The following is a 27937-nucleotide window of genomic DNA, read 5'->3' on the forward strand; positions in this document are numbered from 1 at the left end:
GAGAGAGAGAGAGAGAGAGAGAGAGAGAGAGAGAGAGAGAGAGAGAGAGAGAGAGAGAGAGAGAGAGAGAGAGAGAGAGAGAGAGAGAGAAATTCCTCTTTTCTTCGTCCTCTCCACTTAACAGCCAGGTGAGATAAGCATAGTTACTCTCTTCAACAATTTGCTCCCCAAATGCACTTCCTTTGACAAAAATGAATCACACTTGAATTTACCTACTTATTTATTCCATAGATAACAGAACAAATTAATGTTAGAAAGCCTCCAGCACCTCAGATAGATTCTCTCCAGATGCTAGATAGAAAGTTCTGGATGAGAAATACATGGGAAGAAAAGCCATGAGGGGGTTGCCAGATGTACAGGTGAATAAAGTGCCCTATACTAGTGAAATCCCAGATACAAAGAATATTAGGTGTTCACCACATGTTTGCTTCACAGGTCCCTGTGCCTGTTTACCCATGTCACTGTGATCCAACCTTGATGGTAAGTTGTAGGAGGCAAGGATCTCAGCTCTAAATGTCTGCAGCAGAATCTGAATCCCCCAACTCCCAATTTTAGCACTCGATCACTTCATCATATTGCCCCTCAAAGAAATAATGATCTCTATTAACCTCCCCTCATTGCAGCAGTGGGGGAAATCAACCTATACACATGCCCCCACCCCTACCCTCACATATACATATATTAAATATACTTTTAAACTAGGATCTGAATGTATTGGTTAGTTTTGTTCAATCAATCAACAAGCATTTCTTGAGCATTTACTAGTTGTAGGACACTATGCTAAGCACCTAGGATACAAAGACAAGCATGAAACAGTTCCTGCCCTCAAGAAGTTTGTTTTATAATAAGGGGGATACCATGTATATACAGAATATATGTAAAATATATATGCAAAATAGTCCTGGGTTCAAATCTGCCCTCAGATACTTCCTAGCTGTCTAGGCAAGTCATTTAACCCATGTTGTGAAAGAACACAGACTAAAAACAAACAAAAAACCAAGAAAACAAGAAAAAGCCAAAATATTTTTAAAAGGAAGCTTCAATCTATGTTCAGACTCTACCAGTTCTTTCTCTGAAGGTGGCTATAGCATTTTTCATGCTAAGTCCTTCAGAATTATCTTGAATCACTATATTTCTAAGAATAGAGAAGTAATTTACAATTGATCATGATACACTATTGCTGATATGAGTACAATGTTTTCCTGGTTCTGTTCACTTCACTTTGCATCAGTGCATGAAAGTCTTTTCAGGCTTTTCTAAAACCATCCTGTTTGTCATTTCTTATAGCATAATAATATTCCATCATAATCATATGCCACAACTTGTTCAGTCATTCCCCAATGGGTGAGAATCCTCTCAATTTCTAAATCCTTCCCACCACAAAAAGAATTGCTATAAATATTCTTGTATAAATAAGTCCCTTTTCCCTGTTCTTTGCTCTCTTTGGAAGACAGACCTATTATTACCTAGTGGTAATGCTGGGTCAAAAAGCACATACAGTTTATGCCTTTTGGGCATAGTTCAAATTGCTCTCCCAGAATGATTCTATCAGTTCACAATGCCACAAACAGCACACAAATGTTACAACTTTTCACATCCCCTCCAATCTTTGTCATTTTCCTTTTCTTTCATATTAGCCAATACTAGATTGTCAGAAGACCTTGGTGCTAGTTCTGGCTAGCAATGGTGACTGGAGGCAGGCTATTTAGCCCCAACGTCCTAAGTGTACTCTTCTATAAAAGGAAGAAATAGGATGAGATCATCTTTAAGGTTCCTTCCGGCTCTAACATTCTATGATTTTATGACAAAGCAGTAGAGTGGTATAGTAGAAAGAGTCGGAGGGTCCAGGTTCAAATCTTGCTTCTGACACTTATTACCTATTATAATCTTAGGCAAGTCACAATCACCCTAGAACTCAGTTTCTCCAGCTGCAAAATGAAGGAGTTAGACTATACAACATCTACCATCCCTTCTAGCCCAGGTGCTTATGACCCTATAATGTTTACTGATACCTCCCTCATCTCCTTTCCTTTAACCTTTTCACCCTGAAGAAAGTTCAGTTGCCCTAACATTGTACCTTCAGCCCTTTGAGGGTACTCTGACTTCTGTTAAAAACTCAACAGTTAAAGGTCAATGAGGCTTCTAAGAAATGCAAGAACATTTTCTCAGCTTTTTTCCTCAGGCCAATGTCACTAAAAATAAGGAAGAAAAAAAACAAAACTCCTATCACCAAAGAGACACCATATTGTATTCGGAGACTGTTTGGTCTGCTCCCTGCCACTCCTCTTGGCTGCCCCCAAATTTTCCAAGAAGTCGGCAATCATGAGGTACACTCAAGAAAAAAAAGAGACATGAAAAATGTAGTCACAGTTACCTGTTACACCAACGCTTCCAATAAGTAACTGACGGAATCCTAAGAAACCCACACAAAACAATGACTGAAAAGTTTCCAAATGAACAAATTTAGTGCAGAGACCCTATCGTGGGAGAAGTGAACCCCCAGGAATTCCACCACTCAACCTTTAGACAGGTATTTTGTGAATGGCGGCTTTCCAAGAAGAGAGAGCATTGAAAACCACTGGGCTCTACTAATATAAAGAGTGCTAGAAGGCAGGAAACCCAAGTTCCCATCCCAGCTCCACCTCTAACTAACTGTGTGACTGAACAAATTGTGTCATCTCTTGGGGCCCTGGTTTTCAGACCTTTAAATGATGGAGCTGGAACAATGCCTTCCGAGTTCTCTTTCAGCCTTTTCTAGAAGATTCCATGGCAAAGGGGCAGTGTGGTACAGTGGAGAAAAGAGTCTGAGAATGCTCTTAGCCTCTCCATCTGCCTCAGCACAGCTGTCACCCTTAAGTTCACAGTGCCATTGCTGATAGCAATGCAAGCCATAACTCCGAAGAGTAGGAGGAGGAAAGGTCCAACAAAGAAAATGCAATCTGGACTTTGCCTTTTCTCCATCCATTCTCCACTCTGTATTTTGAAAAAATTAAATTAAACATAAGAACTTTCTATTTTCTGGAACTCTGAGTGTGTGTACATGCACACATGTGTATATGGCATAAATTGCCATGTGCATGTGAAATGTATGTATTGTGCACAGTGAGGGTAAATGTGGAGGTGAATATGTGTACAAGTAACAAAAGGGAATATATTGGTCATTGTGTATTTTACATGTATGTAAATGTGCGTGTACACACATATGTGCATATACACATATGTATATGTGTATGCATACATATATAAAACATATATGAATGTGTACCTATATAAAACAAAAAGGAACATATAAAGTGACAGATAATATTTCAATAAAACAACTTTCTGCAAGTGAGATTATTCTCTAAGTCTTTAAAAAACAAAAGAAAAACTAAAAATGTTCTCAACAATTTTGAAAAGTTCCCCAAATGATCATGAAAGTCTCTTCCAGCCTGAGATTTTTACTCTATTAGGTGCAACAAACTTCCAGTGAAGTCCTCTTTTATACATTTTGGGCCTTTGGACAAGTTGCTTAACTTCTTTAGCCATTCTAGGTATCATCTTTGACATCTCACTCTCTTTTATGTCCCCGTATCTAATTCTTTGCCAAGTCCTGTTGTTTCTACTTTCAGAACATCTCTTGGGGCAGAGAGATGGCTCAACCAGGCTGGAGATGGGAGGATTTAAATATGGCTTTAGACACTACCAAGCTGTGTGACCTTGGGCAAGTCACTTAACCCTAATTGCCTTGCCTTACCACTTTTGCCTTGGAACTGATACTCAGCATGGAGTCTAAGACAGAAGGCAAGGGATTAAAAAACAGAAAGGAAGAACATCTTTTGTGTCTACCCGTGTTCTTCCCCAGACATCTGCGATCACCTTAGTGCAGTCCCTCATCTCAGGCATGGACTACTACAATAGCCTAATGGTCAGTCTTCTTGCTGCATGTCTCTCTTTACTCCGTCCCATCTTCCAAGTGGTCTTTCTAAAGTGCCAGCCCTGCCTGGTCACTCCTCCTTTCTATTTGATCAGTTCCCACTCAACTCTCTGTTGCTTTCAGGATCAAATATCAAATCCAAACACTGGCCCCTGCCAGCCTTGCCAGTCTTCATGCAGCACCTTTTGCCCTCCCTGCAGAACTCTTGGGATGCTCCTTTGTGAACTAGGCAATCCATCTTCCATTTTCACTGGCTCCCTTCCATACCTAGAACTCTCTTCCTTCCTGCTTCCTAGATTCTCTGCCTTCTTTCAAGTCTCAAAGAACATCTCACCTTCCACAAGCAGCCTTTAATGCTAGTACCTTTCCTCTGAGGATTATCTCAATTCATCCTGCATATATCTTCTTTGTACATAATTATTTGCATGCTGTCTTCCTCCATTAGACTGTGAGTTCCGGGAGATAGGGATTATTTTTTTCTTTTCTTTGTGTCATCAGGACACAGCATAGTGTCTGGCACATATTGGTACTTAATAAATGCTTGCTGACTGACCGACTGACTAACTTGGGCCTCAGCTTCTTTATCTGTGGGGTGAGAGGGTTGGACTGGATGCCCTCTAAGGTTCCTTCCAATTCTTGTTCTGCAATCTGATGACACTAACTCCAGGGCCACTTCCCACAGTGACACTGGACTCCTGGCTGAGCATGGCAGCTGAGCAGAAGTTCTGACAGGTCCTTTTAAGGAGGAAAACCTTCAAGTATTTGCCTAGTGAGAGCTCATCTGTATCATCTGAAGACCAACCTTACAAAGGGCTCATTACAAGGGATAGCTAGGTGGTGCAGTGGATATGGAATACCAGGTCTGGAGTCAAGAAGACCTGACCTCGAATCTAGTCTCAGACACTAGCTGTGTGACTTTGGGCGAACCACTTAGCTGATGATTGCCTCCGTTTCCTTTAACATCTTAAAAAACGGGGATATAATACCTTTCAGCATTGTGGTGAACATCAAATGAGAAGATAATAGTAAAGCACTTTGCAAAGTGCCTAGCACACAGTAGGTGCTATATGCATATAACTGATTATTATTATAGAATTGGTCAGCAATTGGGAAGGTTTTCAGCCATAGTGACTCAAAAAGATCATCTGCTAGATTTGTATGGATAGAGGAACTCAAGGCACTGATGTTGCCAAATCTGAAAAATTTTCATGTCTCATTTCCCATATAGATTAACAATTCAAATAAACAAAAACCAATGCTAACTTCACCCCTCCCCTTTGCTATTGTTATTCAATTGTTTTTTAAGTCCTGTCCAACTTTTGACCCCATTTGGGGTATTTGTGGCAAACATGGCTTGCCATTTCCTCCTTCAGCTCATTTTACAGATGAAGAAACCGAGGCAAACAAGGTTAAACGACTTACCCAACATCTCGAAGCTAGTGTCTGATGCCAGATTTGAGCTCAGGTCTTCCTGACTCCATCCATTGCACCAGCTAGCTGTCTCTACACATACCCTGTACATCCACATACAACAAAGGATGGGGGAATGCTTTTTGCTCCAACAGAAAGTTCTGAAGAGAACTCTCATCTCCCAAATCAACACAGCGGAGTTTTTCTTTGGGTAGGCCACTTCCTGATCAAACACTATATCAAGACCCAACTTCAGTTTTTCTACTCATCCATTATATTCTGTTCATGAGATGGGGCCATCCTGAAAGCTGTTCCTACCCAGCTGCACAAACCTCCCCCTCCCCAGGTCAGAGAAAAACAAAATACCAGGGGGGAGGAGAGGGGAGGGGATGGTGTGTTTGGTAGCAATTAATTCAAGGGACTTTAAACACAGCTTTTAGAGCAGGAAATGAATCACTAATTTCTGAAGGAAGCAGAAAAGGTATGGAGGAGAGGGCTGGTAGGGAGAAGGGATAAAAAGAAAGGAGATGACAATGCTACTAGCTTAGAGGGGGTCTGGCAACAGTTGCTGATGGCAGAAAAACCCTCAAGGGATCTTTTAAGATGCCAACAAGTAATTATCCACATTATACTCCAAAGGAGCTCCCTACAATAACAAAATACCAAGATAGTGACCCAGGAATGAGTCAGGAATCACCTACCTCCCTGAATCACCAAGGTAACTTCCAGCATTACCTGGGGTTTTCCCAAGAGGGGTCAGGAAGGGGAAGGAGGGGGAGTGTCTGTCTCCTCTCCTACTATGGAGCTAAACTCTGCCTTGCCAAAAGCAATGAACCAGCTGCTGGCTCTCCCAAAGGAAAGAGAATCCCTCAGTTTTTCCTCCCTGAGCCAGGCAAATGGTGACATTTCTTTAACCAAAAAACATTTAAAAATTAAAATACAATAGGAAAATACTATGGTGTGACTGAGTGACAAGATCCCAAACATTTGGGTGAAAGTCATAGAGGGTTCCCACCCTTTCCCTACCACCTGCCCCATGACTAAGCCTTCAGTCTGCACTCCCACTCAGCCTTCTGAAAGAGCATGCCAGGAAACTAACCATCTCACCCCAAGTCACACAAATACAACCATCACAACACCTCTAGGCAATGTCTATTTACTAAAAGTCTGCACTGCCTGTCTGCTCTGTGGACAAAGAGAGACCATCCTGATTCTAATAATGTGACACAGCCCCTGTTTTCTAGCTTGGGTCCTTGAAGGCTTCCTGTGTAAACGAAGAGCCTTCCTGATCTCTCAGCTCTTCTTAATGAAGAGGTCGTTTCTTAGGTGTAAACTTTCCTGGCCCTACATGCTCTCTGCTGGAAGAAGGAGACTACAAGCTTGACTCTCTAGCAATTCCAAGGGCTTGCCCCTTTGACTGAAGGGGATGGTGTGTGTGGAGAAAGCCTGGACCCCGGGGTCATTGTCTGGAGGGTCTAAGAATTGTCTATAAGCAAAGAGGACTGTGTAGGTCCCTAGAGAAGTGGAGTCTACTAGAGAAGAGGGAGAACCACTCTAACAGTTAATGGCTTCAGGTGTGAAGTGTTTTGCCTTTTTTTTTTTTTGGTCTTATTAAATTAATTAAACATTCTAGATTTGATGTCTTGTTAGCCTCAGTGCTTGCATGGGAGCAGAGGGCCTTCCCTTTTATTGTCGAGACTTTGGCACATGTCAAATTCTTCTATTTCCAGGGAAAACATTGAAGAGAGCATATGAACCAAAGAGATCTTATATGTTGTTGAGTTATTTCAGTCATGCCCAACCACTTGTGACCTCACTGAGGGTCTTCTTGGCAAAGATACCAGAGTCGTTTGCCATTTCCTTCTCCAGCTAATTTAATAGATGAGAAAACTGAGACAAACAGGATTAAGTGACTTGCCCAGGGTCACACAGCTAGTAAGTATTTGAGGCTAGATTCGAACTCATGAAGATGAATCTTCCCGATTCCAGGGTTGGCCACCCCCTGCTCCACCTAGCTGTCCCAAATCAATTTGAGGAGCCTCCAATTTGAATTCAACCCACATAAATGCAATTTTGGTTCTGAACCACTGGTTTCATTTTTTTTTCTGTTTGATGTTTTTAAAGGGTGAGGTTGAAGGTGGTAGAGGTCCTGATGACATCTGATCAGGACTTTGACTGGCAGCCTTTTGATTGGCAGCTGCAGTTCCTTTAAAGGCAGCAGAAAGCCAAGGAACAGAAGCCAAAGTCATATTTTAGACTTGATGTATTCAAAGTTAAAAATCTGTCCCACAATACATCTGCTATCAGTTTATCTTCTGCTCTACATACATACTGCTTCATGCTCATGTCCCTCTGTGTGCTTCCTTATCTTTCATTTAATGCAATAAGCAACACTGGACTGCTGACCCAGTGTTCCCACCAAGACTGAAGTCATTGTTCCGGAGAAGGTTTGTGACCAGGATCTGAGGTCAAGGCAAACCCCACTTTCTGACACCCATTCCCTCACCTCAAGTTGTTCACGATCTATGTACACTGCACCCCCACTCCATTACATTAGTTCAACATTCCTGCATATAGCCAGAAGAACATTTAAGAAACTCAACAGCTGGGGACAATTTATTTTACATCTATTTTAATTTAATGGTACAGGCTGCTCTGAGAGCATGCTGTGAGATTAAAAATTTCCTCCTTTGACCAGCTTCTGCCAAACACTCCCCCAAATCCACCTCTCTGATAGTGTTTTCTCAGAAATAGACAGGCATCTCGGCAGTCCTGTAAGATGGCTCAAGTGCTTGCTTTCTCAATGAAAGGAAAAAAGAAGAAAAGGAAGAAAAAGAATTTGAAACTCAAAATTTTAAAAAAACAATTAAAAATAGTTTTTACATGTAACTGGAAAAAATAAAATAAAACGAAAAAATTTAAAGATGGCTCAAGTGATTCAAGAAGGCAGAGGAAAACCGAAATACATATGATTTAGCCAAAAAGCCCACCTTCTCCCACCCTGGGCTTTCCCTTTATCCATCTTTTGATAACTTTACTGATTCACACACACACACACACACACACACACACACACACACACACACACACACACACACCATTTTTCCTGGAGACTGCCAGTCATCTGCTGGATTTTATTTAAACTTATCCACTTGTTAGTTATAAAACTTAAGTCTCAAAGCAACACCACCAGCCTTTAAGTTTGGGGTTGAGTGAAGAAGAGGGATTTCTATCGGTTAATTTTCTCCCCTATGAAAATGCACTGTCTTTTCCTATAAAGGGCAGGAGGGCTGCCATAATATAAACTACAAATCAGTGATTTCATCCTCATTTCCTGGCAATGGAGGAGTCAGGGAGAGAGTGGGGAGGGGAAACACAGCAATGTTTAGCCCACTCTCGGAAGATAGCATCAGGCTTCAAGCAGCAACAGCGGCAAAGGCGAAGACGGGGCCCCACAGTTTCTGCAAAGACAGTATGCTATCTGATTCTATAAACATTATGGCTGGGTCATGTGTAGAATGAGCTGTTACTATTTAACTGCTGGTGGGGCCTCATAAACAATCAGTTATTAGATGAAGCATGAAATATTTCAGCAAAAATTTAGGGCCAAATATGCTCTAGACAAACATTTCATTTTATTGGCAATTTTTTTTAAAAAAATGAACTTAGAGGTTTAGGAGGAAAAACCAGCAATGTCAAGCAAAAACAATGTCAACGACAACACACATGCATCTACACAAGACCCTCATTAACAAAGCCCACATTTTAGCCGATAATCCCACAAGTCCAACTGCTCGCTGAACATCTCCACTTGGATGTCCTGCTGCCACCTCCAATGCCATATGTGTAAAACTCTCTCTCATCTTCCCTACTAAACCTGCCTCTCCTTCCAAGCTTTATTTCTCTGAAAAGCACCGATCATTCATGCCTATGTAAATACTAAATAAATGCTTATTTCCTTTCTTCCTTTAACTTTTCTACATCCCCATGCATCCAATCAATCACCTGCCAGGTTATGCTGACTGACATGGCAGCTAAATGGCGCACTGGACTGGAGACAGGGAGTTGTTGTTGGGTCATTTCTCAGTTGGGTTCGACTGTTCATGACTCCATTTGGGTATTTCTCGGCAAAATTACTGGAGCAGTTCTTCAGATCATTTGAATGAGGGGCAAACAGGATAAAGTGACTTGTCCAGGGTCACACAGCTTAAGTGTCTAAGACCAGATTTGAAATCAAGAAGATGAGCCTTTTTGACTCCGAGCCCAGCCTTCTATCCATTGTGCCACATAATTGCCAGAATCAGGGATACAAGTTCAAATCCAGTCTCAGACAGTCTTAGTAACTGGACATATTATTTAATCACTGTATTCCTCAGTTTCCTCACCTGTAAAATGAGGGTAATAGTAATAACACCTACCTCCTGGGACTGTTGTGAAGCTCAAATGAGATAATAAAGTGAGGATCAAATGAGATAATATTTACAAAGCATTTTCCCTAGAAGTTCAGGCTCTCATTACCTCTTACCTAAACACCTGGAATAGCCTCTTAACTGGTCTCACTCCCTCCAGTCTCTCTAACCCTTCTAGTCCTTTTTTCACACAATCTTCCAAAAAAGAAAAAAAATCACAGTATGCACAGATATAATCTCAGCTCAAATAACCTTCAATAGCTGCCTATTAGAGAAGAAAAATAGGTTCAAGTGCAAAAAGCACTGGATTTGTAGTTAGAAGTCTTGGGGTTAAATCCCAGCGATGCCACTTATTGCCTGGGTAAGTAACTTTGGGCAAACTGTCTTACTTCTCTGTGTCTTGGTTTCCAATGATCTCTGGGTCTACTGGATAAAATTCAAAACTATCTGCATCTAAAGCCCTCCATAATCTGGTTTCACACTCCCTTTCTAGTCTTACTTCACTTTATTCCCTGCTTCTTACACACTATGTTCTCACAATATTAGACTCCAAGTCATTTCCTGATCTTGTACTGTCTTCCTATGTTGCTGGCTATCTCCACAGGTCATCCTTCATGCCAGCACTTGATCACGTTTGGCTTTTTCTCAGTCTTTGCCTTCCTCCAGAGACTTCTCCCAGAAGAGAACACTGAAGCACACGTGTTCTTTCTCAAAGCTGGAAGCCAGAGGACCTCAAGATCTCCTCCATACTTTCATCAACTGCCTGATTCACAGAGGTACCATCTTAATCAAATGAATATGAGGCCCAAGTTATAATCTCTTTCTCACTTTTCCCTCTTGAAATCTTTTCCTCCTTTCACGACCCAGATCAAATGCCACCATAAAGCCCTCCCCAATCCTCTCCAAGTAAAAGTAGGATCTAATTCCTCAAATTCTTCTATTGTATTTTGCCTCATTCTTCTCATCTCTACCACAGTATTCAACAGCTGTATCCCAGGTCTAATCCACCTCATAGATTATTCTAAGTTCCTTAAGGATGGATTGGTTTTATCTTCTTATATTTAGCACCTTGCTCTATCCTTTGCCCAATGTGAGTGAGTCTGCTGAACTGAATTTATTGAATTTAAAATGTAGCATTTCTTTTTTTTCCTATTTTATTCATGGTATTAAAAAATATATAATCCCCAAACCCAAGAAAAATAAAGTATAAAAAAAGTATGTTTCAATTGTGTTCAGACTCCATCAGTTCCTTCCCTGGAGGTAGATAACATATTTCATCCTAAGTCCTTCAGAATTGTCTTAAATCACTGTATCGCTGAGAATAGCTATGTCATTCACAGTTGATCATCGTAAAGCGTACCATTTATTTCTAATATATTACATATAATTCTACAGCAAACCACATCTTGACAGTCACCCAATTTACTGGAAATTATAAAGACTACAAAATCCCTTTGGCTTATTGTTTGTTGACTTAAAAAGCATTTGATTCAGCAGAGCAAGATGTCACCTTAAAGACTCCAATGAAGTATCTCTCATGCCTATATCAAAATCATATAGGATTCCACAAAAGACGTGACAATACAAATAACTATGTTCAATGACCTCATTGTTCACAAAGTTTAGGCATAAAGCAAGATGGAGATGTTTTTGCCATTATCATGAAGAAAGTCCAGCCCAGAGTCCAAATGGGAGAAAGATAATAATGCTTACAGATGACATTGTGGTCACTTCATAGAGCCCTGGAACAGGGAAAAGCCTCCCAAATGATAGCCCTAATTACACAAAAGATTTCTGCCTCGCTATCCATATGGGGAAAATCAAGTGGATGAAGAATACGATTGTCTAGACCAGTGATGGGCAAACTACAGCCCGCAGGCCAGATGCAGCCCCCTGAAATGTTCTATCAGGCCACACAGAAATTATTCCTAATCAGACGAATACACTGAGTAGGATACAATACAATGAAACTTCAAAAGATTTGCCTTAGAAACAAACTGACAGATGAGCATTTCCTTCCCTTTGGCCCCCTCTTTAAAAAGTTTGCCCATCACTGGTCTAGACCATAATAAGTAGTAGGATAAACAACCCATAGAGTTTGTTCACTAGTATACATATTTTGGATAGATATTAAAAATGCGCAGTGAATTGGGCCTAGGACTAAATGGATTGCCTTTGAAAACGTGCACCATCTTTGTAATCACCCTAAGTATCTTCCTAAAACAAAGGCCTCTCTTTTAAACATCAATATCTAAGTGATGCTACATGTTTGGGAGTCAACGAAATCCAGAGTCTCCAAAGAATTACAGCTGTGGGTCACCCAAAAAGCAGGGAAGAAACATGTGGTCAATATGAGCAGACTGCAGTTTATTGCCAACACAATACTGAATTGGATTTCTTTTAAATGAGAGAGTTTTTTGTTTTTGTTGGGTTTTTTTTTTTTTGCTTTAGGAAGGGGGAGGTATTAAGCAATATAACAAAAGGAGGGAGAGGAAATCTAGAAAACACTTTTTAAAAGAACAAAAAAAGATGCCTGGAAGACGCAGGGGAAAGGACTCGATACTCCAGCCATTGCTGCTCTCCCCCTTCAGACTTCCACTCAACACTCCAGATCCTGCCTGGGGCTCTGCATTCAAGACTAGAAATAGTTCACCATTTCTAGATGTCCAGGACACACCGTATGCCACCCTCCTACCCATCATCTCGCCCCAATCTTGCTTTTTACCTCTTGCTCTGGAAACGAATGCAATAGTATCATTCCCAAAAAAGTTATATTAATTAGTCAGGGACAGCTAGGTGGCTCAGTGGCTAGAGAGCCAGACCTTTAGACAGGAGGTCCTGGGTTCAAATATGACCTTAATCACTTCTTAGCTATGTGACCCTAAGCAAGTCACTTAACCTCAATTGTCTAACCCTTACCTATTTTATGCCTTGAAATTAATACTTAGTATTAGTTATAAGATGGAAGCTAAGAATTTTTTTAAAGGTAAGTGCATGCACTTACATGCAGTGACTTGTATACTGCTTTTTGCATTTCATCTCCAGTGACTACTTAGTAAATGTTCATTCAAAGGATGTAATCAGAAATACAGAACTGGGAACAGAAGGAAGGCTGCCCGTTAACAGGGAAGCAAATAATAACCAACGGAGAGCCTATGTCTTCCATTAGCATCCAGGAAATGTCACAAGATATTTAGAGGAAGAGTCCCAGAATACTGACTGATCTCCTGTGGAGAATTTATGAGGGAGGGCATAAGGACATAGTCTCAAAGGATGAGAAGGTAAGGATTAGTTGTAATCAACAGGGCTGGAGAGGCACCCTCCTCAGTGGAACTGAAGTACTCTACCCAATCATTTAATATCTTTAATATCTGGAGGTAAAATTCTGATGTAAATTATCAAATGAACAATTTAAAAAAGCAAACTAGATAATATAGCTACATATCAGGTGGACTAATCCCAGGGGGTTTTGTCATGGGTTTAAAAAAATAATAATAACACATACTTTCTGTCTTTTACCAAAGCAGTGGAGTGGTAAAGGCTAGGCAATGGGGATTAAATGACTTGCCTAGGGATACACAGCTGAGGTCACAGCTGAACTCAGGACCTCTTGACTCCAGGTCTGGCTCTCTATCCTTTGAGCCATTTAGCTGCTCCAGACCTGTAGGTTTAAAATCAAAAGTGCTATTCATGTTAGTAGCATGACTAACTGAAATTTACTTGAAAATTTAAAAAATTTGAGTTCTAAGCAAGCATGGCAAATATACATGCTAAAAAAAACCTCTGTGAAAGAGTAGTAATGGCAAATTTTTTATCTTAATAGCTTAAGTTTTTATTTATATTAAAAAATTTATATTTTTGGAATAATGACTGACTGTACTATGCAACTGATGCTGCTAACAACAAAACTGTATACTGGCATAGAGACTCAAGAGTCACATTATCCCAAAGTACTCTTTACCAAATCTGAAATTAAAATCAATACACAAATGGCAAGTAGAGGACACTTTCCAGGGCTTCCTCCTCCCCCCAGCTGTCTTGGGGTAAGACACAACAGCTGTCACACAGCTGCCTAATGTGCCTGCAGGAGGGGCCCAAGCCCTGCCAGTAACAGTACCTCAGCTGCAGAGGGAAGTTCCAAATGAGGCAGGATGTCCCTCCACAAGTTCATATCCCAGAAAGGATAAGCAAACCCTTAATTTGGTTGAGTTTAGTTCAAACACGAAGCATCTGTAGTTCACAGAGCTCTTTGCTAGATGGCCAGGAAATGGTTTTGATAAGATGGGTTCTTACTATCCGGGTACTAGATATACAAATTAACCATAACATAATATACAAATAACTATGAAAGGTGCAAAGTGCTTGTTACATGAAGTCCTATGAGAAAAGGTCTCGTAGGCTTCAGACATGAAGTTTGAATCTGGTCATTCTCCAGGCTGGCGAGCTTTTAGCTCGCATATAAGCTTTCTGTTTGTTGATTTGAAATTCTTCCCTTCTGTCTGAGTTGATACTGAGTTCTAAGGCAAAAGAATGGTAAGGGAAATTGGGGCCAAGTAATTTGATCAGGGTCATGAAGAGTGTTTGAGATCAAATTTGAATCCAGAACCTCCTGTCTCTAGAGCTGATGCTCTATCCACTGAGCTACCAACATGCCCCCTTTGCATATTAGCTTACCATGTTCCCTTTGAACATTTACACGGAACATCTTCAATCCATATAAGCCCACTGGAGACCACTATGACTAGTCCACTCTTCCTGTGCCCATGTCTCTTTTTCTTTACTTACTAGTATATAATTGCCATAAATTCAAGATTTAAAAAAATTTTTTTCTTGCTTGAGAGTAATTTCAACATAAGAGGCGAGCTAACTTCCCGAGTCGACAAAGTGAACTGTTTGGAGAAGGCGCTATGGGGAAGCCTGCAGAAACTATACACTGCATCAAGAGATAGAGAGTGAACTTTGGAATATAGTGAATTGAACTGAAGGGGGTTGAACACATTTATTTTGATTGCAAACTTTTATTCCAAAGAGGATTGCCCCTAATTGGCTTTTGTCAATGTGCCTACCAATCATTGGTTTTGTTCTCTTTCTCTTTTATTTCTCTCATATCTCCAATTGTTGTAATTTCCCTTAGATAGTGCAATATTGTGTGCACCTTTTGTAAGAGATATAAACTGGTTATTTGTAATGATTCACTGGGGAGACTAGGCAGGTAAATCTGGGAGATTTCAGCATGCTCGCCTCCCAATAGAATTACAGGGGGGATTGTGATGATAGAAACCACTCCCTAAGTTTGTCCTGCCCTGCACCCCATTTTTGCATGCCTATGTTGAGGGAGGTACAGGACATGGAGGATAAAAAGTGTGGAGTGGAGTGCTCTCTCTCTCTCTCTCTTTCTCTCTCTCTCTCTCTCTCTCTCTCTCTCTCTCTCTCTCTCTCTCTCTCTCTCTCTCGGCACTCAAAGGCTGGGTGGGCTAAGTGGCTTGTCAGGCTTCAGATTTCAGCTTAGTTATTTTTTTAGATAGGTGAGATTTTTCTGTCCCCTTCCTACATTTTCCTTTTTTCATATATTTCCATTTTAATTAAAATTACATTGTTAAGAGCTACTAAAAAGACTCCTGACTTGAGTTAATTTTATAATGGCAACCACATTATTTTAATTAATATTACCCTTAATAATTTTACTTTCATTTATTACACTAGTTAACTGGGATGTCATGCTTGTCCATTACAGGGTCTTTGAGGTTGAACCCTCCAAAATGTTTCTTACATCTCCAGAGCTTACCTCACAATATCCATATGTTTGAAATCCTTCCCCATTCTTTAAGGATTTAATATTTCCAATACCAGCTCCTTGCCGAAACCTTCTCTCTTCTCCTCACTTAGCTCCTTCTTTATCCCTTCTCATCCTGAGTAAGTACATCTCCTAAGCACTTATCAGATTCTAATTTATATGATTTATAATTTATATAATTCATAATCTAATTTATATAATTTTTAAATATTCTCATTCATGTTGTGGTGATTTGTGTCCCTGTCTTGTCCCTAATAAGTGCCATGATAGGGAGGACGGTTTTATTCATCTCATAATTCCCAGGACACAGCACAGAAACTTATTTAGGGTGCTCCATAAACCTGGTTAATGGAACTGAATTAGACTGAATCCCAGGTACAGTAGTAGGGCAGGACCTAGAGCAAATACAGGTAAAAAAAACAGGCTGCTACCAAGACTACCGATTCATTTCATAAAGCCTCTAAGAGATAATATGTAGAAGTCAGAGAGAGAACACACTGAAGGGGGAGGAGGGAACCTATCATTCAGGTTAATGTAAGAGGAAAAGGTATGAAATTGAGTAAAGGGGTTAGCAAAAGACCACCAAAAACAAAACAAAACATGAAAATTAGGCAGATTCATTCCTGAAGGAAAAATGCATTTCAACCCATTCACTAACATAGCCTTAAAAATCATGTAGAAGCATCAAATCTGGCATTATGAAAAACAAAAAACAACAACAAAAACCATACCTCATAACAAATTGTTGTGAAAATAAATACTATCATAGTAGCAAGGAGTATTTTTTCTCCTACAGCTTTCCTTTGCTCACTTAGCTCTGCATCAATTTGCTTGAGAGGCTTTCTACAACCAGATTTCTAAAGACTTCTGAAAGATGGTCAATAATTAGCTCTGCCTAAATTCGCCACATTGATGGATTTGCATAAGATCAGCATGAGAGGAAGTACAGTGTAGAAGAGAAAGCCAGTCTTGATGCCAAGAAGGCCTGGGCCAACTCTTGCCTTTAACCCAAGATGACCATCTGACCTCAGACAAGCCATTTCACTCTCAATGCTCTAGGCAACTCTCTAAGACTATAAACTGTGAAGGAGGTATCCATCTGCATTAATGGGGTGATTTTCCATTGACTTGGGAGTTTCCTATACCAATAAAATTATAAGTCTAACAAGGCTCATAAGGCATAGAGGTGGCTGAGTGGATAGAATGCTGGGCCTTGACTCAGAGTTCAAATTCAACCTCAGGCACTTACTTGCTTTGTGACCCTGGGCAAATCACTTAATTGTTGTCTGCCTCAATTTCCTCACTTGTAAAAGAGATATAAGAATAGCATCTACTTCTCAGGGTTGTGGCAAGGAACAAATAAGATATCTATATAATGCCTAGCACAGTGCCTGGAACATAATAGGTACTTACTAATTTTTGTGTTTCTTCCTTTGCCAGATTTGGAGCTCAAGGAACTAACAGATAATCGAATCCACTCCCCAACTCCATTTTACTTAAAGGGAGTATGAGACTCAGATAGATTAATTTATTTTACCAAGATTTCACAAATTATAAAAAGTGGAGCTGAGGTGAGGGCCCCAGCCATACGAATTCAAATCTAGAGCTCATTCCTCTAAACCCTGCCTCTCCTTGCAAACTCCTAAGATTGAAAACTTGACTGCAATGGGGAAATTTGAGTGTGAAACTGGCCTCTGTTGTTCTCCTTGGATCCACCTAGCTCAAAACAATGTTTATTCATTGGTTCCTTGCATGTTTAGTTTGCAAATGGACAGATTCCAAATTTTGTAGGTCCCCTATCTTCAATTCAATTCAGCTCCATTCAATCCAATCCAAACCTTCCTGCCACCCATGTCCCCTACAAAAGAATGCATCCACACACTGCCGAAGGGAAAGCCTGACCTTCACCCGCTGCAGATCACTGGCCACTGTGCAGGCTTCAAAGATTCATAAGTAAACTATAGGCCTGCTCTGAGAAGAGAGGAGGCATCCCTATAATTTATGTAAACAATTGCAGGCCCCTAGCCAGATGACTCTACAGGCTGTTCCAAGGTTGATCTGAGCACCAGAAGGCCAGAGAGCAGTGTGACCTGACAGAAGAGAAAGGTCAACACTATTCCTTGCCAAAAAGACACAAAGGATATTGAGTGGAGGGGCACACAAAAGAAAGAGGATAGAAAGAGAAATGAGAATGGGAAAAGAGAGCAAGGGGATTAAAGGGAAAAGGAGGTGCCTATACAAAACAGTTTCCCTATTGTCATTATGCTAGACCGGGGAGTTGCTGCATGTGGATTGTGGGAAGCAGCACAGAAGGGGGGACCCAACAACAGAGAATTTGGCACCAGATGATATGGTTTGGAATTCTGGCTCTGTCATTTACTACTTATGTAGCGAGGTGGCCCAGAGTGGCTAAAGTGCCAGGCCTGAAGTCAGGAAGACTCAACTGCCTAAGTTCAAATCCAGTCTCAGATACTAGCTGTATGATCCTGGGTAAATCACTTAATCTTATTTGCCTCAGTTTTCTCATCTGTAAATGATCTGGAGAAGAAAATGGCAAACCTTTCCAGGATCTTTGGCAAGAAAACCCTACATCAGGTCATAAAGAGTCAGACACAACTAAAATAAATAAAATTTTTAAATGACTTTATGATAACAGCCACCTTGGGTAAGTTTCTTTACCACTGTGGATCTCAATTCCCTCATGGAGACATGGGCCCAGGGAGAGTGGGCTAGTCATTGTGTTCTCCAATGGTTTTATATGGGTTAAAGATATTCCTTGCAAATGTTCAAAGGGAACATGGGAAGCTAATCCTCATCTGATCCTTCCCTCGAAAATAAGAGTTTTGCAAATTGTGGTATATGATGGTGATGGAATACTATTGTGCTATAAGGAATGATGGATAGGAAGATTTCAGAAAGAACTGGGAAGACCTACAGGAACTGATGCAGAGTGAAGTAAGCAGAAACAGGAGAATACTGTACACAATAACAGCAATATTGTGGAATGATCAAATGTGACAGACTCAGCTACTACCAGCAAAACAATGATCCAGGACAATTCTGAGAGAATTTATGACAAAGTATGCTGTCTACCTCCAGAGAAAGAATTGTTGGAGTCAGCATGCAGATGAAAGCATAGAATTTTTCACTTGTTTATTTGGGTTTATAAGATTACTCAGTTACAAAAATGAACAATATGGAAATATGTTTAGCATGATAATACATGTATAACCCAGATCTAATCACCTACTAACACTGGGAGAGGAAAGGGAAGGGAGGGAGGACAGATGGAGAGAAGTTTGATCATATAACTTAGGAAAACTTGTGTGGAAATTCATTAAATGTAATTGGTAAAAATAAATTTGAAAAGATTTTTAGCTATATATACACTCTACATTGGGTGATTTTCACCTAGACTCTCGTATGTTCTTGTGGGACAGTATAGCAGATTTTGCAAGATGTCATTTTTGTACCATCTATACCAATTCTATATGACTGTAGTAAATACTTTTCCAAAAAACTTATTAAATCTGATCAATTAATTGAAACCCAACCCATTAACATGGGAAGCACATCAATCAGAGTTCATGAGCCACAGAACATTAGAAAAGCAACCTGTGACTTCCCAGTGTTAGTCCTAAAGTTCTGAGGAGATAGAATCATAGCTATTCTCTGAGGACCTGATTCAGTGGGAGTGGGAGTTGGGCCAGTAGCCCCAGAACCTGTCTGACTGGACAGGAGGACCTAGAGTCCAAAACCTCATACATACATACATACATACATACATAGAACTTAATAATGTACACTGCAATTCCTTTGCAAGAACCTACCAACAAAGTAAATAAAACAAGTATTGTTGTGTCCATCTTTCAGTTAAAGAAATCAAGGTTCAGGGAGGTCACATAACTAGCCCAAGACCAAATAGTTAATAACATGATAGATCCAAGACTCAAATGCAAGGCTTCTGACTCTGAGTCGCAGGCGCGCTCTCTCTCTCTCTCTCTCTCTCTCTCTCTCTCTCTCTCACACACACACACACACACACACACACACACACACACACACACACACACACCTTCCCTCCCTCTGTCTCTCTCTCTCTCTTTCTTTCCTTCTCGCTCTCCCTCCCTCTGTCTTTGTCTGTCTCTGTCTGTCTCACATTTACAGCTCTCTAGACTGGAATGTCTCCAGGCTCTGGTGATATTTAGGTAGGACCACAGGTACAGAAACACAAAAGCATTAGACATACAAGCAGGAAAATGAGAGCCTGTAACCCTTAGCTCCCCTTTCAGACCACTTGAAAATATGACCAGATTTCCCTCCTGGGCAATACTGGAATGGAAATATTTCTTGCTCTACCTACATTCCATCACTTCAAGCCAAGGACAGAGCAGTGAGAGCTCCCAGGAACAGAGGCCACAAACAGCTGGGGAAACCAGTGGTCATGGGTATCACCTCCCTCCCTGATTTAGCTCAAGGATCAAATGATCCCAAAGCCCATCTTTAAACCCATGCTTGGGAGGGTGGAGGAGGAGGAAAGGCAACCAAATTAATATTTAGCTTCCCTTAATAAAAACCTTGGCAAGAGCAGATACAATGTGTAACTGCTGAAGGGCCAGGCAGGAAATCAAGTATTCCTGTCTTGATACTTTATACCAAGACCTGATGTAACTGGATACCAGTAGAGTATCTGAGGTTTATTTTTCTTTCCCTAACTCAGGCTTCCTGCACATTTTGAAAAGAAGGAACAAAGAAAACTATCCCAAATCTTTGCTTTAAACCTTGAAGGCCTTTATCCACTCTCTACACACTGTAAACACCAACCACTGCAGCAGGCCTCTCTTCCAAGAAAATGGGAATTATTTTTAGGTTTCCGTTTGGTCCTTGCCTCATCTATATCCAAGATAACTTTATTGGGCAACTTGGGAGTAAAGCAAGGCATGGTCTGTGTCTAAACGCCTTTCCAAAGCTCCAGCTTCTTGGAAGGTAATTTTGTGAGTGGACAATGGAAAGACCAATTTGCTTTGAAGTCTGCTTGGAATCTGCAACTTGAATCAATGGCTCAGCCACAGATCAAACTCTAACAAAGACTGGAGGAAAAACAACCTTTTTAAAAAGTGATGTAGAATACTTTCCCTTACAAATTCAATAAGAAATATGAGTTTGCTTCAAAGGTTTAATGAGAAAGACTTTTAAAACACTGGGAAAACCTTAAGGTATTTATGAGTTCTCTGTTGGACGTTAGCCTGAGCTACTTTTCTTCATCTGGGCAAACACAAATTCCTCTGTCTACAATTAGCAGTGTGTGTACAAATAGGTATATGTAAAAAGCCACAGGCAGAGTGAATTTAGAGGTAGAGGGGACTGGAAGGAAGAGCCAGCCCTACAGGTTGGAATTCCAGCTCACCAGAGAGAAACGGGCCTGGGACTTTTTCTTTTAAGAGAGATGTTTACTTACTTAGTCCAGTTCAATTGTGACAGGGAACCACTCATAACTTCCTCACAGTTGGATGGGCTCGAATGGGCCTGACTCCCAGCCGGGCCCCTCCCCCAGACATTAGTAGAACATCTCTATTCTTAGGTTTTTCTATCCTCTGAGGTCTAAGGCACTGATGTCATGAACAGAGAATGGAGTCCTTGGAAGTAGGAACTTGAGCAGATGTCAGATGAGTAAAGGATCCGGTCCATCCATGTAGGGATTTCCTACACGGCTAGCCTCCACCTCCAGAGTCCAAAAACATTTTTTTTCCCTAGTCTGCAAGCTGCTCTTAAGGCAGACACTAATATTTTTTGATTGGGGATAAGAGGTGGGTGGAGAGGGAAGAATGATGACAAAGGAATGAATGAAGTTTGTGCTGCTTGAAGAGCTTCCTAGGAAAAAACTCTCCCATTTAGTTGTTTTATGTACCCTCCTGAGAGGGGAGCATTTAGAATAACTAGAAAAAAGTTATTAGAATAAATTACAGCATTCCCAATCTGAATCCAAACTCTGGAAAAAGTGGCATTCATTACTCATGGGTCCTAACTGTGGCAAACTGTAAAGCTGGTCACATTTGTAGGGCCATCCTCTTCAGAAATATCCTCATGGTCTTTGTAACCTCCCCAGTCTCCAGAAAAACCTCCTATTTAAAAGGAAGCTGCATCAGCTATTGAAGAGATTGACTGGAGTCAGAACACCTGAATTTTACTCTCATTCTGGATGATTCCTGCCTGAGCTTTACTAGATAGCTTCTGAAGTCCCATCCAGTTCTAGATCTGTGATCTTATGACCCAGGTTCAAATCTCACCTCTAATGTTTACTACCTCTGTGACTTTGGTCAAGTCATCTGATCTCCAAGGGTCTTCAGTTTCCTTATCTGTAAAATAAAGGAGCTGGACAAGATGGTCTCTGACTTCCCTTCCAGCTCTGAATCTATGATCCTATAATTTTAACAGTGGACAAAGTCAAAAGGAAATAATGTTGAATTCCAAATTCAAGTCAGAAAGTACTGACTGAGTTCCTACTACATGCCAGGTATTGTCCTAGTGACCCAGATAACCCCAATTGCCTGATCCTTACCTCTCTTCTGCCTTGGAACAGATACTTAGTATTGATTCTAAGACAGACAAGTGAGGGTTTTTTTTTTTTTAAGTATCTGGGCAATGCGCTTTTTGTGGTGGCAAAAAAAAGGAAAACAAGGGTATGCCTGCCAATTGGGGAATGATTGAACAAATTGTGGTATATGCTGGTGATGGAATACTATTGTGCTCAAAGGAATAATAAACTGGAGGAATTCCATGTGAACTGGAAAGACCTCCAGGAATTGATGCAGAGTGAAAGGAGCAGAGCCAGAAGAACATTGTACACAGAGACCAATACACTGTGGTAAAATAGAATGTAATGGACTCCTGTACTAGCAGCAATGCAATGACTCAGGACAATTCTGAGGGATTTATGGAAAAGAATGCTACCCACATTCAGAGGAAGAACTGCAGGAGTAGAAACACAGAAGAAAAACAATTGCATGAACACATGGGTCGAGGTGGACATGATTGGGGATATAGACTCGAAACGACCACACCAATGCAACTATCAATAATATGGAAATGTCTTGATCAAGGACACATGACAAAACCAGTGGAAATGTATGTCGGCTATGGGGGTGTGTGTGAAGGGGGGGGTGAAGGGGAAAATAAAAACATGAATCATGTAACCATGGAAAATTTTTCTAAAAAATAAAACATTTAAAAATAAAAATAAAAGTATCTGGGCAAAAAAAAATTTTTTTTTAAGTATCTGGGGAATTAAGAGAGGGAGAGAGACCCTTCCTCTAGGAGATGGCATTTGGGACCAGAAATTTGAAGGGTGCTCACAGTTCGAAGAGGTAGAGACTAACAGGAACATTCCACACAAAGAGAACTGCCTGTGCAGGGGCACAAAAGGAGGAGATGGTGTGTTATATACCAGGAAGGCTGGCTTAAATGGAATGCAGAGCGTGTAACATTAATCTCAAAAGATAGGTTGAAGCAAGATTTTGAATTTAGGGCTTTTGATACCAAATAAAGGACTTTCTGGGGAGCCACTAAAGCTTCTTGACTTGGCCAGATCTATAATTTGATGTCTGTGTGGAGAACAGACTAGACCAGCAGATCTCAAAGTGGAGTTTGCAGAGTCCTGGGGGTCTCTGAGATCCATCCAGGGAATCTGTGAAGTCAAAAACCTTTTCATAATAATATTAAGATGTGATCAGCCTATTAAAATACATCTCTGTTTTTTCCAGATTGCAAATCTGTGTGAGGCTGGCCTTCTTTTACTTCAACCAAAACAATATAGCATGCCAGACTGAATGGAGAGGCAGATGAAAATCCAGTTATCTTTAAGACAAACTCTAAAGTGATTTGTAATAATATGTAAACCAATGCCACTCTTCTCAATTTTTTTGTTTTGGGAAATTTTATTTTTCATTAAAAATAGTTATGCATATTAATATGTAATGGGCTTATTATCAATATTTAAATGAATAAATATTTTTAATGTATCAGTTTTAATTTCTAGTGTGGTAAATACTGGTATAATGCATGTATGTAAACAAAAGCTCTTTAGGTTCCATGACAATTTTAAAGAATATAAAGTAGTGGAGGCAGCTGGGTGGCTCAGTTGTTTGAGAGTCAGGCCTAGAGATGGGAGGTTCTGGGTTCAAATCTGGCTACAGACACACTTCCTAGCTGTGTGACCCTGGGCACGTCACTTGACCCCCATTGCCTACTGCTTACCACTCTTCTGCCTTAGAACCAAAATACAGTATTGATTCTAAGACAGAAGGCAAGGGTTTAAAAAAAAAGAATATAAAGTAGTTTAGAGGCCAAAAAATTTAAGAATCACTGAACTAGAAAAGCAGATCAATTAGGCCATTGCAATAGTCCAAATAAGAAGTAATGAGGGCCTGAATTAGGATGGTGGCCTTATGGAGGAAGATAAGGGGAATGTTAAGAGCAGTCAATGCTGGTGAATATTTAATAATTGGTTCTTTGAAAAGAAAATGTACTCAATACATTGTTAAAAGTATAATCTGCATTATTAACATACCTCTACCATTTTCTCAAATATGGACAAAAACAAAATAATAAATGAAACCCTACTCTATAATATTTTCTAATTTCCAATTAAATATTGAAAATTTGAAAATTGGCTCTCTTTAGCTTCTTGGAGTTGGTTCCAGCATACCCTTGGATGTGAGAGAAAATTATGGAGATAAAATTGATAAGACTTGGCAACTGACTGGACATTGGACAGAGAGGTAGGAAAAGTAATGGCTCCCAGGTTTTAAACTGAGTGACTATAAGAATAGCGGTTCCCTCAACATAAATAGGAGGTAGTTTTAGGGGGAAGAAAATGATTTGTTTTAAGCATGCTGAGTTTGAGATGCCTATAGGACATCCAGATGGTGATGTCCAGTAGGCAGCTGTTAATAGTAGATGGGAGCTCAAGAGAGATGAGAGCTGAATATGTATGTCAGAAGTCATCTGTATAAAGATAATAATTTTCACCATGTAAGATGCTAAGAAAAATCACCAAGAGAGAGACTAGGAAAAGGAAAAGAAGGCCCACAACAGAGATCTGGGGTCTAATCCACACATAGACTGATGCTCCAGCAAAGAACCAGAGAAGAAGTGTTGTGAAAAAATGAGAAGAAAGTAGCTAAGAGAAGGCGGTAGCCAGCAGTGTTGAGATCAAGAAGTACAAAGAGTGAAAGGGAGGAAAGTGGATTTAGGCAATTAAGAAATTATTGTAGAACATGGTTTTAGTTGAATGGAGCGGGAGCAAAAGCCAGATAGCAAAGGGATGTAATTAATATAAACAGCTTTTGTTCGGAGTTTGGCAGTGAGAGGGAAGAGAGGAGAATATCTGCCCTTAAAGCCTTCTGGAGAGAGTACTACTCTGAGCAAGACACACTCAGCCCTAACTTTATAACTTTGCTAATCCTAGATCTATTGCTTGAGGAAACCATGGAATTTCATTATTAGAAAAGAGCCTTGTAGGAGAGCCTTTCTTTGCCAGCCAGGCAGAAGTTACTCCTTGTACTCCAGAATTTATACCACACAGCCATTCAGAAGGCCCACACTACAGATTTATGCATTTCCCATAAATATTTTTTATGTTTCATCAAAACCAACTCAACCCAAGGATTTTCTTTGACCTTAGAAAAGAAGGGCAAAACAATGACTTGTCAGGTAGAAGAGCTGATATTTGAACTAGACAGATCCTCTAGGTCCAAAGTTGGGATACTTTTGGTCAGTAAGCATTTGAATTCGGAGATATCTCACTCCTTTAAGAAACAAGAACCACATCAATCAGTGTCAAAAGTTATTAAAACCACTTTTGATTTCTAGTTGCCCAACAGAATCTCAAGAAGTAGAAGGCAAGCGGAAGGAAGTGGAGCTAGATAAGCATAATTTCCAAACAGGCCACTGGATTCCACTTTGTCGAAATCTCACACACCCCAGTCCATGTGGTAACAGTGACTCATGATGGGCAGATTTTACTGACACCCCAATCTGGGTCATGACTCTTCAGCTGATTCCAAAATAAACTCCACCTTCACCATGAACTATTCAAGTGGCAAAGGCACTCCTCCTCCCCCTACCTCCAACCCCAACAAACGTCAGGCTTTAATTCATTCATTAAGTGCCTGCTATGGACAAAGCATCGAGCTGCTGAGGGCTACAAGTGAGCCAAAGCACCAATATCTATCCTCCGTTGCCTTCCAGAAAGACAGGACTACTCTTTGAACAAGGCACACTCAGATCTAGCTCTGTGTCTTTGTGAATCCTGTTCTCCTCACCTAGAGTATGCTCTCCTAGAAGAGTAAGGGAATCCACTGCCTCCATGAAGCCTTTCCTGATTCTTCTGACCCATGTTGATAGTCTCTTCCTTGAACTTCTATAGCACTTATTTTATTGCGCATGCCTGTCATTTTGTACTTCCCACATGTTGCCCTTGGGTGACTGTATCTCCCCTCCTAGAATAATAAACTTCAGCAGGAACCATGAAAACTGAGGGTTCTGGATATTTGTTGATTGGACAGATGAAAGAAGTGATCCTGTGGCATTTTCACTGTTTTTCCCCCATGCCTAGAATGTTTTCCCCTCTCATGTCTATCTCCTAGATTCCCTGATTTCCTTCAAGCCTCAGCCTATTTCTACAAGAAGCCTTTCCTCATCCCTTTAATTCAAATGCTTTCCCTCTGCTGATTAGCTCTGATTTCCTCTGTACAGATCTTATTTGTTCATAGTTATGTGCATGTCATCTCCCCCATTAGATTGTGAGCTCACTGCTAGATCTTTGCCTTTTTTTTTCATCTCTAACACATAGCAATGCCTGGCACACATGGTAGTTACTTAATAAATGGTTAGTGAGGAACTGAGGTGGAAGAGAGAAAAGGGAACTCGAATCCTCTGCTTACACTTACTATAATTTCCCCTAGTTTCCCTCTCTCTTCCTCCTCCCTCTCCGTCACTGAAGATATTAGAAGTAGGGATTGTTAGTAAGAAATAAAGACTGAATTCCTAAACTCCAACAACTGGAGAAACCTCACTGCCCTCAAGCAGATAAATAAGAATGCCATAATGGAAATAAACTTTGTAGGCTGCTTAACTTATCTGGAAGTTCTTCCTTATATAGATCTTAAATTTCTCTGGCTGACAAGCTCTTTTCATTAGATCCCCCCCCCAACTTTCTCCTGGGTTTCCACCTCTCCCAGTGCCCCAAACCCCACAGTCCCTAACCACTTCCCCTTCCTCCCACAGAAATAACAACCACGTCCCAGCCACCATTCACTTGCACATATGTGGGCTCTTAAACAGATTCACACCTAAAACACTTAATAAATGCACAAGTTGTTGATCTTTTGTAAAACACACACACACACACACACACACACACATACACGCACACACACGCGCACACACACACAGAGCACCAGTCTAAGGGAAATTATAGCAACAGGACCACAGGTCAGCTCAGCTCAGAGGAGGATCTTTCCAGAGGCCTTTTCTGAAGGTCTCCATAGTGTAGCTTCATAGTATCTGAAATCCTCAGTTCCTCTGAGCAGACTGAAACAGAGATAGCCTCTGAAAACAGTATTATACATTCACTACTAATTAACCACAAGCTGATTTCATTCTCAGAAACAGCAGATTTAAAATGTAGTGCCTGGGTTTGGTCCTGATGCCTGAGCTTTGGAAATAACCAGACTACCTCAAAATTCTAAACTAATAGTAACATTAAATCAGTAACTGTTGTAGAATCTGAGTAGCCAAGGAATCCAACTGGTACCAGAAAGAGCATCCCCTTCCTACAACATCCTTTACAACTAATCATCCAACTTCTGCATGCATACTTGTAGTGACAGAGAGCTCACCCTTTCCTGAGGCAGCTCACCCTACCTACTGTACAAGTCTAAGGGTTCTGAAATTTCTCCTAACAATAAGCTAAAACTTGTTTTACCTACATTTATTCCCAAAGCTCCTGGTTTTGCCCTTTAGAACCAAGCAAAATGATCTTTTGCTATGTAAAGCAGTAATCTTTAATCAGTTTCTTTGTCCAGTATTCAGATGAGAACATGTCTCCAATTCTTTGAACATACAACCTGGGAAACCTTGTCCAGCAGACTCCTCATTCCAAATAACATGTGCTATGTTAGACAAAAGCATTTGGCCCCCTCTCAATACCTCCTCAAGTGCCAATGGTATTCTTTTTTTTTCTTTCAGTCTCTGTGTCTCTGTCTGCTCGTCTGTCTCTCTCTCTCTCTCTCTCTCTCTCTCTCTCTCTCTCTCTCTCTCTCTCTCTCTCTCTCTCTCTCTTTCTCTCCACACATACATGTTCAAGGGAGAGCAAGCAATCAATAGCAACCTTGAAGACTCAAATCC

At 40.5% G+C, this 27937-nt stretch overlaps 1 protein-coding gene across 2 annotated transcripts in view; it reads right to left on the reverse strand.

Annotated features, from left to right (window-relative positions):
• The window catches only part of SMAD3 (SMAD family member 3), a 172925-nt gene that overhangs the window by 57689 nt on the left and 87299 nt on the right, over positions 1 to 27937 (reverse strand). The window contains exon 3 of one of the 2 annotated variants that reach the window (XM_044665332.1): positions 3814 to 3848. The exons of the other annotated variant lie outside the window; for it this stretch is intronic. Coding sequence (XP_044521267.1) covers positions 3814 to 3848 — 35 coding nt within the window. The remainder of the gene's footprint in view (positions 1 to 3813; positions 3849 to 27937) is intronic. 2 annotated transcript variants of the gene reach the window in all.

This window comes from Gracilinanus agilis, chromosome 2, assembly GCF_016433145.1.
Source record: "Gracilinanus agilis isolate LMUSP501 chromosome 2, AgileGrace, whole genome shotgun sequence".
Taxonomy (NCBI): Eukaryota; Metazoa; Chordata; class Mammalia; order Didelphimorphia; family Didelphidae; genus Gracilinanus; species Gracilinanus agilis.